Here is a 19,555-nt window from a genome sequence, read left to right on the forward strand (position 1 = left end):
GAAGTACAGGGGCCTGAAGACCCATACTCAGCGATTTAGGAATAGCTTCTCCCCCTCTGCCATCAGGATTCTGAATGGTCCATATACACTTCCTTTTTTTGCATTATTTATTTTGCAATTTGTAGTAAATTTTGTGTCTTTGCATTGTACTGATGCCAAAAAAAAATTCACAAACAAGTCAGGAATAATAAATCAGTTTTTGATTTTGAACAACAGCCAGATCCTGAAAATGAAGAAATGAAACTTTGATAATTCTAGCAGAAACTAAATTCCCCTGCAAGCAAACCTTCCACTAATAGAAAGGTCATCTGCAGCCTCTAACAGCTATGGAACTTCCCCAACCCCTTACACCTACATGCAGGGATAAATCACATCAGGAAGTAACATTGGGAAATACAGTAATATGAACAATACAAGAAGAAAATGCTTTAAAAACTTTGATTTGTTTTAATAATAAGGTTTAGAAATAATCCAATGATTAATATTCATGGAACTAAAGCTTCTTAGTGTGGATACTGAAATAAGGTATCTAGTTACTGGGGAAACTGTTCAATGTGCAGCTTTTAAGTTGGACTTTTATAGTTAAAGAAAACCAAAGGAATGTCAAATGCAAATTCAGCACTGCTGCATAATGAATAAACAAATTAAAATGAACCTGCAAAATAAATGATAATTTAAAAACTTAACTCAGTTTTGCATAATTTATCTACAGCTTCAAGGCAGCGTGGTTGCCTTCTGATGGATTTTCATGGCAAAGAAGTTTTTCTAGAGTCTAAACTAAGCTTTAATTTATTTAGAGCTGCTAGAAGAACAGAAAACACAGAGTACACAAAAGCTACCAATCTATGTAACCCTTCTTTGTGCAAGTAAGCTCACCATGACACATTTTCTACAGGCCAACAAATCCACTACCCTTCAAGCAAACAGAAAATGCACTAAATTATATATTTAAAAAATCTGCATCATGGCTACCAATAATATTCACCAAAAAGGAGCTTTTTGATGGTGAACATCATGAAACAAAAGCCTGACACATAAACACAAAATTTGCTCCAAAGGTAGATTATCTCAATGGAAAGGGCAGTGGATTGAAAACACTTGCACATTGTCTCCAAGGTAGGGTCTAAGGAATAGCATCTAGCCCAAGCCACTGGTAACTGACATGTTTTTTTGGAAGGCTGAGACAAATTCTGGAAAGCAGAGAACAAAGAAGAAAACGAAGCTTAAACCATTTAGAAATGAGATCCAATTGAAATAAGACCTATGTCTCCTCTGCAGTTTTAAACATACAAATCCAATTGTTTGTACTCTTCATAAATATCAATTCAACACAAAACTTCTTGGAATTTCAGCGACAGTTCATGGAAGGAACCAGGAAACATGTTTTCTAATCTGGCAATGAATTACGCCAAACAGAAAACTTTTAAGCTAATTTGTCAGAATGTTTGCAAATCCTGCTGTCTTAGTCTCCTTCCTTGGAATGCCATCAGAAGTAGACCAAAATGAACTTTAAAAATTCATCAGTGAAGGATGAGCAAAGTTAAGTTTAAGAATTATAATTTCTGAAAAAGGACACTAGTGAGATTTCCATATTCATTGCTTAACCTAGCACTTAATTGGCACTGCTGGTTACATCATATGAGTCAGAATTATAACAAAATGGTTTTTAAACTCTTGAGCTGGGTCTAAGCTTCACACTTTGCATCTCCTCCCCCAACAAAAATCAAGAGAGGGTGGAGAAGAACGATATCACTGCTTCTTGGCAAAAAGGCTTCCTGTCTGGATCTTTAAGATTTCAATTCTTATGACTTGTACATATATTATAACCATGCAAAACATTCAAGGAATGGGGCGTTTAGAACTTAAAGGGGCCAACTTTGCACCAAGAGCTATTTCAATAAGGGAGGTTATCAATGCAGTTCAATGGGTAATAGACTAACTTTATATGATGGACTACACTTTCTGTCAGTAAGGAATGCCAAAATGTTGCATTTTACAGAAATATAATCCAGGTGGCAGAGGAGGTGCGTTTTTTCTGGCACTGTGGAAGTCGAAGTTTGATTGCTTGTCAAATAAAGGCCACTGAATCGCAGTGGGGTGATGTAGGCTGATTGCAGTAAGGGTGGGGGTGCGAAGAATTCTAGCCAGGCTGGAATTCCTACTATAACCTAAAGACTAATTAATAAAGAGCAGCAAAAGTAGCAGGGAGTTTTGTCATTGTTGGCAAATACCAGGTTGTGGCGACCCATTTCCTGGCACATCCGAACCGGCTCACAATTAGATAGCCTACGGGGGTTTGCGAGCACAGAGCTTTGGAGCCTCTGCGCCATGGGGGGCAGGTTGAGGGAGGCTTAAAAGTGAGGCTGAAGATTTCGAATAAAGTTTTTTCCTTCGACTGCAGTTACCGACTCCGTGTTGTAATTTTAGCGCTGCGTGTAGCACACCGCTACAATTGATGACCCCGACAGTCCAAACGATTTTTGGACCAGAAATGACCGACGCCGCCTCTGTTCATGCGGTTTCGTTGAAACTGCCAGGTTTCTGGACACAGCGCCCGAACCTATGGTTCCAGCAAGCCGAAGCCCAATTCCACGTTCGCCGGATCACCTCAGAAGACACCCGCTACTACTACGTGGTGAGCTCCCTCGACCAGGACACAGCGGCCCAGGTCGCGGAGTTCGTACAGTCGCCCCCGGCAGACGGCAAGTACACGGAATTCAAAGCCCTGCTCCTCAGGACTTTCGGACTCACACGGCGCGAGCGGGCTGCCCGTTTACTGCACCTGGATGGCTTGGGCGACAGACCTCCATCGGCTTTAATGAATGAGATGCTGTCTCTCGCCGATGGACACACACCCTCCCTCATGTTTGAGCAGGCATTCCTGGAGCAGCTGCCCGAGGACATATGCCTGCTGCAGTCTGACGTGGATTTCAGTGACCCCCGGAAGGTGGCAGCCCGGGCGGACTTGCTGTGGAACGCCAAAAAGGTGAGCGGGGCGTCCATCGCACAGATCTCCCAGCCATGCTCCCGGCAGCAAACCGGTCCAGGCCCGGCCGCAGAGCCCGCCAACCCCCGGCCCAATGAACCCTGGTGCTTCTACCACCAGTGGTGGGGCGCAGAAGCCCACCGCTGTAGCTCGCCTTGCAAGTTCCCGGGAAACGCCAGGGCCAGCCGCCGCTGATGGCTACGGCAGCTGGCCATCGGGATAGCCTCCTGTATGTGTGGGATAGAAGGTCGGGACGCCGGTTTTTGGTCGATACTGGGGCTGAGATCAGCGTTTTACCTCCGACGGGTTACGACACCCGCAGCAGGGCACCGGGTCCCCCCCTGAGGGCCGTGAATGGCAGCACAGTAAGGACCTATGGCACCCATCAGGTGCAGCTACAGTTCGGCTCCAGCCAGTTCACGTGGGACTTCACACTGGCCGCCGTAGCCCAACCGCTTCTGGGTGCGGATTTTTGCGGGCTCACAGCCTACTGGTCGACCTGCCCAGGAAGAGACTAGTACACGCCGAGACCTTTCAGACGTTCTCCCTGGGTGCAGCCCAGTTGCCAGCCCCTCACCTCGGCTCCATCACGCTGTCCGACAACGACTTCACCAGGGTCCTGGCGGATTTCCCATCGGTTCTGGCACCGCAGTTCACAGCGGCCATGCCCAGGCACGGCGTACAGCACCACATCCCGACCCAGGGACCACCCCTCCACGCCCGCAATCGGCGGCTTCCCCCGGACAAGCTCCGACTGGCGAAGGAGGAGTTCCAGAGGATGGAGGAATTGGGGATCATCCGGCGGTCCGACAGCCCATGGGCCTCCCCCCTGCACATGGTGCCCAAAGCGACAGGGGGGCTGGAGACCGTGCGGCGACTACCGCAGGCTGAACGAGGCTACCACACCGGACCGCTACCCTGTGCCGCACATTCAGGACTTTGCAGCAAACCTGCACGGTGCATGGATCTTCTCCAAGGTAGACCTCGTCCGAGGGTACCATCAAATCCCGATGCATCCTGACGACGTCCCCAAAACGGCTCTCATCACCCCGTTTGGCCTTTTCGAGTTCCTCCGCATGCCGTTCGGCCTGAAGAATGCCGCACAGACGTTCCAGCGGTTAATGGACGCGGTGGGACGGGACCTGGACTTCGCGTTCATCTATTTGGATGACATCCTCATAGCCAGCAGCAGTCATCAGGAGCATCTGTCCCACCTCCGTCAACTCTGCGCCCGACTGAGTGAGTACGGTCTTACAATCAACCCCGCCAAATGCCAGTTCGGACTCGATACCATTGACTTCCTGGGCCACAGGATTACTAAAGACGGGGCAACCCCTCTGCCCGCTAAGGTAGATGCGGTCCGCCTCTTTCCCCGACCCACCACGATCAAAGGCCTTCAGGAATTCGTAGGTATGGTCAATTTCTACCGCCGCTTCCTCCCTTCAGCTGCCCGGATCATGCGCCCCCGTTCTCCCTGATGTCGGGTCCGAGCAAGGACATTACCTGGGACGAGGAGTCCGCCGCCGCTTTCGTTCAAACGAAGGAAGCTTTGGCGAACGCCGCAATGCTAGTACATCCCAGAATGGACGCCCCTACCGCCCTCACAGTGGACGCATCAAACACGGCAGTCGGTGGGGTGCTGGAGCAACTCATCGCAGGTCGCTGGCAACCCCTGGCGTTTTTCAGCAAACACCTGCGACCACCCGAGCTCAAATACAGTGCTTTCGACCGGGAACTGTTGGCGCTCTACCTGGCAATCCGGCATTTCAGGTACTTCCTAGAAGGTCGGCCCTTCACCGCGTTCACGGACCACAAACCGCTTACCTTTGCATTTACGAAATCGTCCGACCTCTGGTCGTCCCGCCAGCAACGCCACCTGTCCTACATTTCTGAATACACGACGTATGTCCGGCACGTCTCGGGTAAGGACAATGTCGTGGCGGATGCGCTCTCTCGCCCTACCGTTCATGCCCTTTCCCAAGGGGTAGACTTTAAGGCACTGGCAGAGGCGCAGCAGGCGGATGAGGAGATTCCGAGTTACAGAACCGCAGTCTCCGGTTTGCAGCTCCAGGACCTCCCCGTGGGCCCGGGTGAGAGGACCCTACTCTGTGACGTCGCCACCGGCCAGCCCCGTCCCGTCGTCCCGACAGCCTGGCGGCGCCGCGTTTTCGACTCCATTCATAACTTGCCGCATCCCTCCATCCGGACAACTGTCCGGATGGTTTCCAGCAGGTTCGTTTGGCACGGACTCCGCAAACAGGTCAGTGAATGGGCCAAAATGTGCATGCACTGCCAGACGGCCAAGGTGCAGCGGCACACCAAAGCCCCACCGCAGCAGTTCCATCCCGCCCACCGGCGTTTCGACCACATTCATGTGGATATTGTGGGCCCCCTGCCAGTGCCAGCGCGGCACCTCCTGACTATTGTGGACCGGTTCACAAAATGGCCAGAGGCGGTCCCACTCACCGACACCACCTCCGAATCTTGCGCCCGAGCCCTGATCGCCACCTGGATATCTCGCTTTGGTGTACCAGCCCACATTTCCTCCGACAGAGGCGCCCAGTTCACCTCCAGCCTGTGGTCAGCTATGGCCAGCCTTTTGGGGACTCAGCTGCACCACACCACTGCCTACCACCCACAGTCGAACAGGCTAGTGGAGCGTTTCCACCGTCACCTGAAGTCGGCCCTCATGGCCCGCCTGCGAGGAGCCAACTGGGCGGACGAGCTTCCCTGGGTCCTACTCGGCATCCGCACAGCACCCAAGGACGACCTGCACACCTCGTCAGCCGAGTTGGTATACGGCGCGCCCCTGGTCGTCCCCGGGGAGTTCCTACCAGCCCCAAGGGGGCAAGAGGAAGATCCCGCAGCAGTCCTGGGCAGACTACGCGAGAAGCTCGGTAACCTGGCCCCCATACCCACTTCACAGTACGGGCGGTACCCGACCTGCGTACCCAAAGACCTACAGAACTGTAAGTTTGTGTTTGTACGAAGGGGCAAGCATCGGCCACCGCTGCAGCGGCCATACGAGGGGCCGTTTATGGTGCTCTGGAACAACGGGTCCACGTTCGTGCTGGACGTTGGGGGGAAAGAGGAGGTTTTCACGGTGGACCGCCTCAAACCGGCCCATGTGGACCTGGCGCAACCGGCCGAGTTTCCGGCACCTCGGCGCAGAGGCCGACCTCCCAAGCAGGTTCTGGCCCAGACTGTGGACATTGGGGGGTGTATCGCCGGTTCTGGGGGGGGGGGGGTTATGTGGCGACCCATTTCCTGGCACATCCGAACTGACTCACAATTAGATAGCCTACTGGGGTTTGCGAGCACAGAGCTTTGGAGCCTCTGCGCCACGGGGGGCAGGTTGAGGGAGGCTTAAAAGTGAGGCTGAAGATTTCGAATAAAGTTTTTTCCTTCGACTGCAGTTACCGACTCCGTGTCGTAATTTTAGCGCTGCGTGTAGCACACCGCTATAAGGTAATTGCAATCTTCCAGTTCTACATAAATTAACTAGGCACATGGTGTCCTTGCTGTTTCAGTTGAGGGACTGCAAATGATATCTAGAAACCAGATGAAGGGTCTTAACCCAAAACCTTGTCCATTTCTCTCCATAGATGCTGCCTGACCCACTCACTTGCTCTAGTGATTCTTCCGCAAAGTCAATGGCTATAGCAATTACTAACAAAATCTTTCACATGACTGTAGCTGCTGAGCTATCTACTGCATACCTGCACTGTATACTTCATTTTGGAGAAATCGCCTAGAATCATACAAACCACTGTTGGTCCCAAGTGGATATCACAATCAAACACAATTATCTAAATTTTAGCTCAAATTCAACAAGTACAATAAATTTCTTGCCATTTTCATGTAATTCTACTGACTACATCATCATAGAATATGCACTCAAATCTTTCAATCATGAATAGTTAAAATGAATGCATCTCAGGGAGGTAGAGAATTTGTTGAATCTTAAACATACTTAAGTTTCCTTAGCTATCATAAATCCCTTAAAAGGTCTTTGAATTTCAACAATTTCTATCCATCTCTCTCAAAAAATAATTAGTAACATTAAGACTCCAAATATGATGCAAGGCCTCTCATTACCTCTGCATTATTCAGCTTCCTTGAACATTTCACCATTTCTAGCTTTGAGTAATTTCCCTAGTTGGCTCCACTTTTTTTTATCCTATTATAGCCAGAGTTTTGGCAGCAAATTTTCTTCTAATCTTAGACAGCTTGGCAGCTGCCTCCTCCTGTGACCCTTCCTCAACTACAGACTGTTCTTGCAAAGCATGATCAGTGTCCACATAGATGCTGAATAAACACAGCTCTCTCTCCAGAAAATGCATCTTCCAAAAGGACAAAATAAACACCAACAAAAATAATTGATGTTCCTACAAGTAGGGCTGCACATTTCACTGTTTTGGCAAAATTAGAATTTTGGTTGTTAAAAAGGAACTGATACATTGTTCTTGTTTCCATAAAATCCTGGGCTAAATTGGTGATGATACTGTGTTCAAAGTCAACTACAGCTTCCCACTGTCAGTTAAAAGCACTGGCTGGCAAATTCTATTACCTGTATGTGGCTAAAAGCAAACACGATTTGTCAGTTGTTGCTAGATACTATCCACATTTTATAAAATGCTTTCCTAAAACACAATGAATTATTGGCCACATATAATGCCATATTTGACTTTACTGGTGTGTTAAGAAAAAAAACTATATTCCACCCAATTAAGAATAATACTGAAAAGATGTGTCAGGCAATCACTGAACATCTTCCCTCTCACAGGGAGAAGACCCACACCACCCCCTGGGATGGAGGTACAGTAGTTTTGTAGCAGGTGGGAGTAACAACCACAAATCTCAGGGCTGACTCCAGATCTTATGGCTGCAGGTCAAATGTAAGGAAGGAAGCCTTCAGTTTATCCCCACAGTGCTCTTTCAGCAGATGAACCAATAATTCTCCATATCAAACAATGTCTGGCAATGTTACCACAATGAGGATACTTATTAATACTTTGGGACTTGAGGAGCTTGTCCATCAACACAACTACCAGAAATCTTGTCAGACAAAACTGCTACACAAGTCCGTTGGCAACTCCTTAGAAACGAAGCTCTTGATGTCTAAATGTATCAATAGCTCAAATGGCATTCAGGCAAGTAATATTCAAGCCATACAAGTGACCATCTCCAATAAGACAGTCTAATGATACACCCGGAATATATAACTGACATTGCCATTTTTAAGACTCTCACCATAAATATATGGAAGTTACCCATTCAGCAGAAACCCAACTGGCTCCGTCCAATAAACATTGTAATCAGAACAGGTTAGACAGTGGGCACCTTGTAGTGAGCAACTCATCTTCTGACTTTCCAAAATAGTTCCACCATCAACAAGGCACGTCAGCTATTTACTCACCTGGATAAGTGTAGCTCTAACAATATTCATCATTTTTACACCATTTAGGATAAACTAGCCTGCCTGATGACCTTCCAAAGCACATCTACCTCCTATACCTGTAACAGCAGTATATAACAGCTACTCATCTGGGTACTCAGACAGCACATCATAAAAAGTGTGACCTTCACTGAACACGAAGGCAGAGCACAGGGCTAATGGCAGGACTCTAATCACTGTGGAGGAACAGAGAGATCTTGGATCCATGTCCACAAATTCCTCAAATTTGTCGTACAAGTTGATATGGTGGTTAAGAAGGCATTGTCATTTATTAGTTGAGGAATTGAGTTCAGAGCCATGAGGTAATATAACTCCATAAAAACTCTGGTCAGACCACAGTTGGAGTATTGTGTTCAGTACTGGGTGCCTCATTATAGGAAGGATGTGTAAGCTTTGGAGAGGGTTCGAATGATGATGCCACCATGAAAGTTGAGTGAGCTAGGGCTTTTCTCTCTGGAGCTCATCCTCCATGAGCTATATGGATAGTGGACAGTCAACACCTTCCCCACCAGGGCAGAAATGGTTAACATGAGAGAGCATAATTTTAAGGTAATTGGATGAAGGATTCTCCACTCTAGCCCCCCACCCTTACCTCTTCTCTTCTCCTCAACTACTTATCACCTCCCCGTGGTACCCCTCCTCTTTTCCTTTCTCCCATGATCTTCTTCTCTTGCCCTTTACCTTTTCCAACTATCATCACCCAGCTTCTTACTTCACCCCCACCTCCCCTGCCCACCTGGCTTCACCTTTCACCTTCTAGCTTGTACACCTTCCCCTCCCCCACTTCTTATTCTGATTTCTTCTCCATTCCTTTCCAGTCCTGATGAAAGCTTTCAGCCCAAAATGCTGACTGTTTATTCATTTCCATAGATGTTGCCTGACGTGCTGAGTTCCTCCAGCACTTTGTGTGTGCTACTCTGGATTTCTACCTTTTACAGAATCACTTGTAAGTTCTCTAGAAAGCCTCTTTTTCTACTCCCTTCCACTACTAGCTGCAATGCTATCAGCTGTAAAGCCTCAAGACTGCAATTCCATTTCATGATTCCACCTCATTCAAAAATTCAAACCTCCTCCTCCATAACCTTTTTTCTATGCCTCTGTGAACTATCTTAGTAAGTTTTTTTTATGCTAAAATGTTTTATGGTAGTGCAACACTTTACAGTTCTAGCAATCCAGGTTCAATTCCCACCGCTGCCTGTAAAGAGTTTGTAAGTTCTCCCCGAGACCGAGTGGGTTTCCTCAGGGTGCTCTGGTTTCCTTCCAAAGTCCAAAGTAGTACTGGTTGGTAGGTTAATTGGTTATTGTAATTTCTCCTGTGATTAGGCTAAGGTTAAATCAGGCATGGTGGGCGGTGAGGCTTGGAAGGACCTACTTTGTGCTGTATCTCAATAAAAAAAATAAAACAAATAGAAGCTATTATTGTCTGTAGGGTTGTTCACCAAGCCTGATGCTTAGGGCAAACAACCCTACAATTAAGCAGCCAACTCCAGCTACCAAACTTCTTTCATTTCAAAAAAGCTATTATTGTTATTCAAGGCAATTCCGTGAAGGCATGGTCAAGAGGGAATGCTGTGTAATGCCTGAAGCTTTTCTGTACATTGTTACTGTCACATGCACCACCTTGAACCACTAGTTCTTAGGAGTAGAAAAACAGTTGTAATGAAAGCTCATCGACTCAAATTGAACACTTTCTCTTGTGACGGAAACAGCCTGACTGGGGCAGAGTTTGCAGACTGTTGTTTTTCACTCTGTAAATTAGGGCTTAAGTTTTTCCACATTTAGTAATGAAGTTTTAATACAATCCAGGTGAGAGTTGTAAGTGTTAGAAAAAACATAAGATATCAAAGAAAAACCTTACTTATTATTAGCATTGTATACTGACAACTGGGCAAATACCATGTATTTTTCTCTTGACCAGTCCTGTTGTGCATCTCTGATAATTGTTAAATTCCTTTGATAACTTATGTTTTATTTTTGCCCCATGACCTCCTTTTCTTGGTGCAATAAGCATCTCTGCACTGTACAATAAGGCAAGATAACGAGCTTGTTCCTTTGTTATGAATCAGTTCACGGGATGCGACAGGTCTACTGATTGTTAAGTCTTTCTGCTTCCAATAAAAAAATTCAGAATGATTAAAAATATAATACAGGGACCTCAACATTATTGCATCATAGTGTATCATCAAAGCACACTTAGGCAGAACAAAAAAATAATTCAGTTTATTGAATTTGGTCAAACAGAAAGGAAACAGTTGTGAAAGTAACTTTGCTCAAATCAATACCTGAAGGGAGTTTGTTAAACGATTGCCATAAACACCAAAATTGCCTAATTGGCCAGCCCCTCTACAGAGCATTCAATTAAAAATTGAAAAACAACTGGTTGCACATATTAAAACAAATTCTCTAGACATTTATAAAGGTTCAGATTTACATGAGCCATCATCTCCCAGACGGGCACTAACTTCATTTTCTCTGGAGATTTACCCTCTAGGGCTTCAATTTACTCATAGCTCCTCAAACTCTACATGCCCAAATGTCCTAGAATATAATATCAGCTCATTATTGTTCCACAGAACTTATTTCTCTAATGTGGACTCCATCATCTCTTCTCATCCAATGACTTCCTACTGCATCAATGATGCCTTTTGTCTGTCACCTTACAGCTTCTACAGTCTTGGCTGCATGCTCATTTTCACCAACCACATCTGCACCCCAGAACAGGATTATTTAAAGATCCTTTATATTTTTTTTGAACAAAGACCAAACCTTTCCCTTTCCACCACCTGGCTCAATAAGCTGGTCCTGTACCTGGTCCAAATTGTTTAGAACATAGCTGGAGCAGGCCCAAAGCTGTCTTCTCTGTACTTGCACCATCATGATGCATAACCCTTTCATGTCTTAAATTGTAAGAGTTTGCTTTTACAATGAGCTGATCACAGGAAAGTCAGTGACATGAGATCGGTCATGATAGCATAGAATGATGGAGCAGGTACGAGGGGTTGTGGCCTAATTCTGTTTTGTGATAAAATAATAACTTTCATTTTCAACCAATACTGCTCAGTGAAGGTAAAACAAGGATCAAGTGGAATTATTTTGTAATATTGGACTGTATTTTGCCAAGACCCATCTTCATGACCAAATGCTGGCAGCTTTCCATTGTACCCCTGGCACAATCACCAAGACCCACTCCAATGCTTGACTACACAACCTGCAATTTCAAGCACAGTTACATAGGATTCACAATGACTATAGACAGAGATCCACTGGTATCTTTTTCTGAATAATTTCTGGTTTAGTAATCTATTTTATGCCTAAACTAACACACAAATAAAATCAAACATTTTTTTATCGAAAGGACCTACTGTTTCTAATCATCAGTGGACTGGATTGATGTTATAATCACTTTTTAACCAACAAACAGGAAGATGCAAGAACAATTGTTTATAAATAAACAATTATTTTTGCAGTAAAGATTATTTTAGAAAAGGTTCCAAATAATGTTACAGAAGCTACCCAGAGTGCTCTTACCCATAAGGAATAGGTTGTCAATTTATAAACTTTGCTATGTTTCTAACAGTTTTGCTGATAATCCCATTTTGGATGTATTTCTCACATCTGAAAGGAAAGTTTCATTTCAAGATTGAAATGTGGTATGTTGGACTTTATTAAGAAAGGATTTAAGTACAAGAGTAAGGATGATTTATGTATTTTTATTAGACCTTGGTGACACTTCACCTGACATATAGCTTTGCCTTCTTATCTGAAATATTTGCCGTAGAGGAAGTTAGAGTGGTTACAGGGATGGTGAATGTTCCATTTAGTAAATAGTGCAGGCTAAAGAGGGATGATCTAACTGAAACATAGAAAATCCTTATGCTAGGCAGAGAAGAATGCAGGATGTTTCCCTTGGCTAAGGAATCTAAACATATAAGGCATGAGGAGAAATTCTTCAGAAGTTGGTGAATCTCTGAAATTCTCTATTCCAGAGGGTTGACGAGGCTTAAATCAACGATTTCATCTCAAACCAATACATCTCTTGGCAAAATGCTGGAAAGCAATGCTTCTCAGCCACAATCTTGCCGAATGGGAAAAGTATCACATTTTGCAAATGGGTAAAAAGAAGTCTTTGTGTGGCTGAAAGGATCTCAAGTTTTTCTTTTAAAAAGGTCATGTTTAAATTAACCATTGGAAGGAAAAACCATCACAATTAAGCCACTATGTCTCTTCAAAATTTAGGTGGATATTTTAAAAAAACATACAATGCCCTGGGAATCATGGTGCACAGTTTAACATTTATTCCCTCATGAATCATCCATCCCATTGTTGCTAATGGAACCATAAGAACAATATAATCTAGGGGCTTCACTAATCAAATGAAACTACTGATTACACCTTGAAGTCAAAATGGAACCAGATATTTCTGATCAACCAGTTGTACTGGATTGTAACTGTTCGTGAGTAATATTATATCAGATAACCACTCTTTTTCATATTCTCTTCTCCTTCTTTGCTTTAACCGTCTATTTAATCAATTCTTAAGGCTGATGTGTGGCACCCCAGTTAGCTCTACAGCTTACAGCTCCAATAAGCTGGGTTCAATCCTCATATTAGGTTCTGTCTGTGTGGAGTTTGTGTATTTTTTCTGTGAGCATGTCGATTCCCACCAGGTGTTAAAATTTCATCACTCCTCCCCAAATTAATTAACTATTGTGAAATACATGTTAGTCTACCTAAGTGGTAAAAACCTGAAAAGAGATTGATGGATGTGTATGGACAAAAATCACTGATATAGAAGGAAATTAAGAGAGTGGGCTGAGCAGCAGAAACTTTTAGGATTGCAGAACAGATTACGATAGACAAAAAGATGGCGATTCCTCTCGTAAAAGAATCCAAAACCAGGAGTCATAAATTAAAGATCATAACTAATGAGGAATTCCAGAAAAAAAATGCCCACTGTGAATATGGAAACAGTATAACTTGGTGATATGAATAGTATAAATACAATTAAGTAGTATACAATAGGGAGGTGGAGCAAAGTTAAGATGGCACTAAACAGCAATTCTTTCGCTCGCATCTTTGGAAACAGCTCTGTTTCCATCTTTAATATCTTTATTTTTCCCTTTCAGGGTTCTTTTGAAGACCGCGACCTGGAGTTAGACACTGACTTCGGTTCTTTGTGGGAATGGGACTTGTTCTCTGGGTTTCAGGACTGGCCATTGTTCAGCATGCCAAGGGTTCGGCCTGAGAATTTGGCTCGGATTTGGAAGCCTAACATCTCAGGGCTCTGAAGACAGGCGGATAGAGGGTTGGGGTCATAGCAGGACATCCATGTGTCATAGTGGGAGTTGGAATATCTACTCCAGTGTGCCCAAAGACCCGGGATCTTTACGATCTTTGGGAACAGAGCTCAGAAAAAACGACCAAACGGACTTTTAACATCTTAAATCAGTGAGTTGCTTGTTATGTCTCCCCACTTGCTGGGAAAATGGAGACAGCCCCTTCTCCCATATCAGGGACAGAGAGAACCTGTGGTATGTCGAATGCTGGCTGAAATGCAAAGTCTTTGGGTTAACTGCAATTCTGTGTCTTTGCTATGCTTTGCTCATGCTTGAGTGCTTGGTGGTGGTGCCAATGCTTGCTTTTTTTTGCTGGTGGGAGGAGGGGGGAGGAATTGTTGCTTGCCTCCGCTTACACGTGGGAGGGAGGAGAGCTGGGGGGCTTTGGGGTTCTTACGTTCAACTGTCATTCATTCTTTGGGGCACTTCTCTGTTTTTGTGGATGCTTGCGAAGAAAAAGCATTTCAGGACTAATACTGTATACATTTCTCTGACAATAATTGGACCTTTAAAACTTTGAACAAAGATAGATAGCATACTGAAAGGATTATAAGCACCAGCACAGACAAGTTAAATTTATTAAACACAAGAGATTCTGTAGGTGGTGGAAGTCCAGAGTAACTCACACAAAATGCTGGAGGAACTCAGCAGGTCAGCAGCAATCAAGGACCTGATGATGTCATTTCAGCCTTTCGTGTGTGTTACTCCAAGTTAAATGTGTCTCTGCCTGAAAATTTGAGGTAATTATATAGAAGTGATTACCAATTCAAGCAGGAGTTGATTAACAAAATGATATTTACCTTTCCATGACTTCGCTTCATGTGGGATACATAGAGCTCTCGTTCTGAGAACCACTGTAGACATTCATTGCAAGTCCAGCCAAGCTTCTTCACTTTTGGTCGCCTCTCAGCCTTCAGCATGGTAGTCTCATCCTTTTTGCCATTGTTTAAACCATTAGAAGCTATGTGCACCATGGAAGCTTCTGCTGTCTGGCCACATGACTTGCCCCTAGATGGAGACCCGGAGCCTGGAGGCTTTTCAGTGGTTTCTGCAATGTTGTGAACATCCTAGTGTAAAAATAAAGGATTGTTATAATTATCCAACTGAAAACCTGCACACTGGAAGCATTTAACCGCACAAAATGATAAATCTGTACCAGCTCCATAAAGGTAAAGCAGGGAAATAAAAAATACTAATTTAGTCTGCACAAGACCAATCATAAACTATTTCTCATTCCTTATGATATCTTTATCAGAGTACAGTGGTAGGTGGGTGGAGCTACGATGGGAGAGGAGGAGGAGGGGGAGAGGGAGGGCGAGGGTGAGCGCACGCATGCCTGTGGTATGTTGAATTGTCGGGTGAATGATTAATTTTTATTGTACTGCAGATCATGGTCTCTCTTGCAGGCTCTCCTATTGTTTGCTTGGTGGGTGGAAGGTGCTGATGCTTTTTTAATGCTCAAGAGTGGGAGGGTCGATCGTTTGCTGCTCCTTGTGCGTGGGGGGTGGCTTCGGTTTAATCTGTTTCAAACTATAGCGGGTTCCTTCTGCAGCTCTCAGTGTGTTAAGTGGTTGCACTCACACAAATTGCTTCCTATTATTAATTTTAAAATGCTTTGTACATTATCTGACAGGTATGCATTGAAACCAATATTTTGTAATAGGTTCAATTTCAGCAGCATGAAGTATCTACTGAACACATTTTAAATGTGAACATTTAATGTAGATTCGCTCTTTCAAATCCTGCTGAGTGAAGCCATATAATTTAACCGCTGGCAGATTCTGGGCATGCTTTTTGTTCCTGCATTAAAATGTTTGTGCAAAGCACAAGGTGAATGGCACTTGAATCCTACTGTCATGTAGTGCAGCTGTATGAAATTCTATTCTTATGTGATCCTCATTAGTTGTTCATCTAACCTTCACAGGTTCATGTAAAACCTAGGATGCATGATAGCAACCTAGGGTGCATGCTGATTTTATGAAGTCTGGCATCAGAGAGCAATGCATACTACCAGATACAGCCGACCAATGTTGGGTTCCATAACAGCATGGCAATTTTGTGTAGAACAAATGCAGGCAGTTCATTTGGCATCAGTGCAGATAGTTCAAAATAGTGACACAAATCTCTGTAGATACTGATATCTGAAGCAAAGAAGCAGCTGTTGGAGGAACTTAGCAGGTCAGGGAGCATCTCTGGAGGGAAATGAACAGTCAATGCTTCAGGTTAAGACCCAGCATATGGACTTATAATGGTAACTTATTTTAGACACTCCCTCCTACTTCTCTCCCAAACCCACCTCTCACCAAAGGAATCTAGTAGTAATGCTAAGTGAAACTATTCTGAATCTGATCCCATAGATAGAGCCACAGTAGAACAAGTTGAGAAATGCAAGGAAAATCACTTAGTGAGATTATAGTCTGACCTGTGATTCTAAGTAACCTACCCTTGGAGAAAACATCATCCACATACCTATCTTGTAGAACCCAAGAAGAACTCTGTGCTAAGATTTGCTGAGAACAAGGTGTTCTACTTCCATAATATTCAGATTCAGTTTATTGTCATTTAGAAACCACAAATGCAATGCAGTTGAGACAACGTTCCTCCAGAGTGATATCACAAAAGCATATGACAAAACAGACTACACTAGAAAATCCACATAACATTTGGCAATCCCCAATCCAAAGTCCGGAGAGGCTGCTGTGTATTAATATCGCGCTACTGTCTTAGTGTGTTCCCCGGAAAGGAGCTCCAAACCCACCAGACAAACAAGACCAAAAACTAAAGTTACAAGACCTGCCCAAAATCACATAGTTACAACAGTGCAAACAATAGCATAATTGATAAAAAAAAACAGACTATGGGCACAGTAAAAATAGTTCAAAGATGTTAAAGGACTGTAAGTTCAAAAGAAATCACCACACAGTTTCCACAAGTCCCTAGGGTCCCGAAAGACTCGCCATCCCACGCCGGTAGCAGAAGGGAATACCCCTGCTATGGACTTCCACGGCGCCGCCCGACTCAGCCTCGCAGACGCAGCACACAACGAAAGCTCTGTCGAACCCAGCCTCGCAGACGCAGTACACACTGAAAGCGACCTGACCGCAGCGGACTCCAAGTCCGTCAAACCTCCGAGCCGATGACCATCCCCTCCAGCACAACTTCTCCAAGTACCATCCTCTGCCAAGCATATTAAGACGACCCCCCCAACAGCCATTGGCAATGTGACCCCGAGGACTGGGGGCCTGTTCTTCCCAGCAGAGTCCCGGACCTCACAGCAGCAGCAGCAGCAACGAAGAAGGTCTTCCTGGAGATTTCCAAATGTTCCTCCGTGCTCCCACATCCAATTTCAATCGATTATGATTGCACACAGCACCCCGCTTCACAAATAACAGATAATCAACTCCAGAGTGGCCGCTGCAAGCCGTGTTGCACCGCCATCTTGGAATATAACTGAGTTTTTCATTCAACCAACATTATCTGCACTCTGAAGCAAGGATGGTCATCACAACTGCACCAAGATGAGTAAATGCTTTGACTGGAATGTGTAGGAATAAAAATTCTTAAGTGTTTGCTGGGAATTGCAACTTTGACAACTCTTCAATGACCATTTGGGGAAAAAAACAATGATTTAAACTCCAGACTTTACTGAAGTGTTGAGGTCCAAGTATAAATGCTTGCAAAGATACTGGAAACACATAATTACCAAATTAATTCAACTGTTGGGAAAGAATCAATTTCTTATGATTTTCAAACCACAATTTCAACATTAGAAATTTCAGTTACTATAAAGCAAAGCTGGTGATTGAAAAGATTTTCATAAGTTTCCATATGATTTAGAAAATTTCAATTCTCCATTACAAATCAATCAACTGGAAAATACCAAGGATTTTGCTTAGGATTGTAAAACTTTTATTGATTGTAATGTGCGAGACTTTGGAAATGTATGAGACTGCTGCTTATTAATCAAGATTGGTTGTTAGGATATAGAAATTGAAAGGACATCTTTTCTCAAAAAACTGTTAGATAATATTGTGGTCCGATTGATTTTCTGCTTCTGGAAAAGTTATCTGTGGCTTTGTCTGATGAGGCAGGTAATGCAAATGGAACTCTAGAGGCAGAGGAATGTAGTTGACTCTTAAATGACTTAACAGGCCACTCTGTTCAAGGGACATCATGGAGTGCTTGCCATCTATACTCATATCCTGGAAAACGTGTAAAAATACTGCCAATGTAATTTTATAGTGAACTCATTTCATCCAATCTTTCCTCAAAATATTGTAGAGCCTGTCTGTTTTTATAAAGCTGCATACTAGCATCCCTGCACTGCTCCTAAAACATCTCATTGGAGAAGGTTACTCTTCAACAGACTAAAAATTGTGAAGTATTCTCAAAATAAGTAGCAGTAATATCATGACTGTTACCTTTATTATTTTCTTCCCCTCATTATCAGTCATGCATCACAAACCATGATAAAATGTTACCTGTGGATATTTTCAATGTTACTGAAAAACCACAAGCTAGGTCAAGCTTACCTTGAAGTGTTCCATCATTAACTGTTTGTGCATGTAGACCAGTTTGCACACAGGACACTTGTAAACACAAATTCTCAACTTCTTTTTGTGCTGCTCAAAGTGCTTGTGTAGTGGGGCTTGCTGATTGAAGACAGTTTCACACATTGAGCACTTGAAGATAACCCTGAAAACAGAGAATTTTTATATTAACATCCAACTAGTAGCAATAAATTAACAATAAATATTGCAAGATAATGAGATTTTTGAAAGATTAGATGTAACTATATTACTGGACACGATTCTCTTTTTGCTAATTTCTGTACTATAGCTTATTAAAAATAATACCAAGTATGGGATCATGCAACACAGCATTACATTTCCAAGTCTAACCACAGTAAATGTGGGGGAAACCCCATCTATGCAATATTAACGAACTCCTCCTTGCTGTCCAAATTGTTAATTGGTTCCTCAACATACTGATTCAGAAATCCAACATATATGTTATAGGAATTTACCCTCTACGTAACCTAATTTGGCAAACTTGGAATTTCCAGTTCCTGTTGGTTAAGGTTTCTTAATGATTACTGCCTTATTTCTCTTAGATGCACCTCTACATGTTCTTATTTATACCATGCTCTGTATCAGTGGTCTCTCAGCTGACTCATATCACTTCATATTGCCAAATCATATTGTTTCCTCGGGGCCTGGTAGCTCATGTTTTACAGCCTGGTACCAGTCCGCAGTCCGGTGGTTGGGGACCACTGCTCTATATTATAATTACTATTTAGTCCTCCTTCCTAATTCCCCCACTATACCTTTTACAAGGTGTAGTAAATAAGTTTAACATAAAAATGCTCAATGCATTTGAAAATGTGAAGTAGAAACATGAATAGTTTGGCACTAAGCTCCCCAGGTACATTTGATGTGTTTCCTTCACACTCTCTGGAGTCCCAGTCTCTGTTCCATTCCACTCACTAGGATCCCACTCACCACTCTCTAATTAATTAATTTTACCTTTTTACACAGTATCTCATATAATAGTAATAAAAAAACTCTACTAAAGTTGTACTGGGGCTTTAAAAGCAGTGATATCCAATTCTTGGAAAAATCTGTGCGCTGGCACCTTTAAAGTCTTAATTGACCCTGTCAACCCTGAGGTAGTTGAAAAACAAACAATCTTGGCCTTAACTACTCTCTTCCTGCCATAACCCTCAAATCTCTTGTAGCTTAAATTTCCTTCAGTTTCGGTTTTAAATATATACAC

At 43.7% G+C, this 19,555-nt stretch overlaps 1 protein-coding gene across 7 annotated transcripts in view; it reads right to left on the reverse strand.

The window, feature by feature from the left end:
* Positions 1-19,555, reverse strand: part of znf592 (zinc finger protein 592) — a 200,761-nt gene that overhangs the window by 17,489 nt on the left and 163,717 nt on the right. For all 7 annotated transcript variants that reach the window (XM_059946126.1, XM_059946121.1, XM_059946122.1 and 4 more), the window contains 2 exons: positions 18,313-18,475; positions 14,581-14,847 (listed from right to left, as the gene is read on the reverse strand). In XM_059946126.1, the coding sequence (XP_059802109.1) occupies positions 14,581-14,847; positions 18,313-18,475 (430 nt within the window). The remainder of the gene's footprint in view (positions 1-14,580; positions 14,848-18,312; positions 18,476-19,555) is intronic.

The sequence above is a fragment of the Hypanus sabinus genome, chromosome 21 (assembly GCF_030144855.1).
Source record: "Hypanus sabinus isolate sHypSab1 chromosome 21, sHypSab1.hap1, whole genome shotgun sequence".
Lineage (NCBI taxonomy): Eukaryota > Metazoa > Chordata > Chondrichthyes > Myliobatiformes > Dasyatidae > Hypanus > Hypanus sabinus.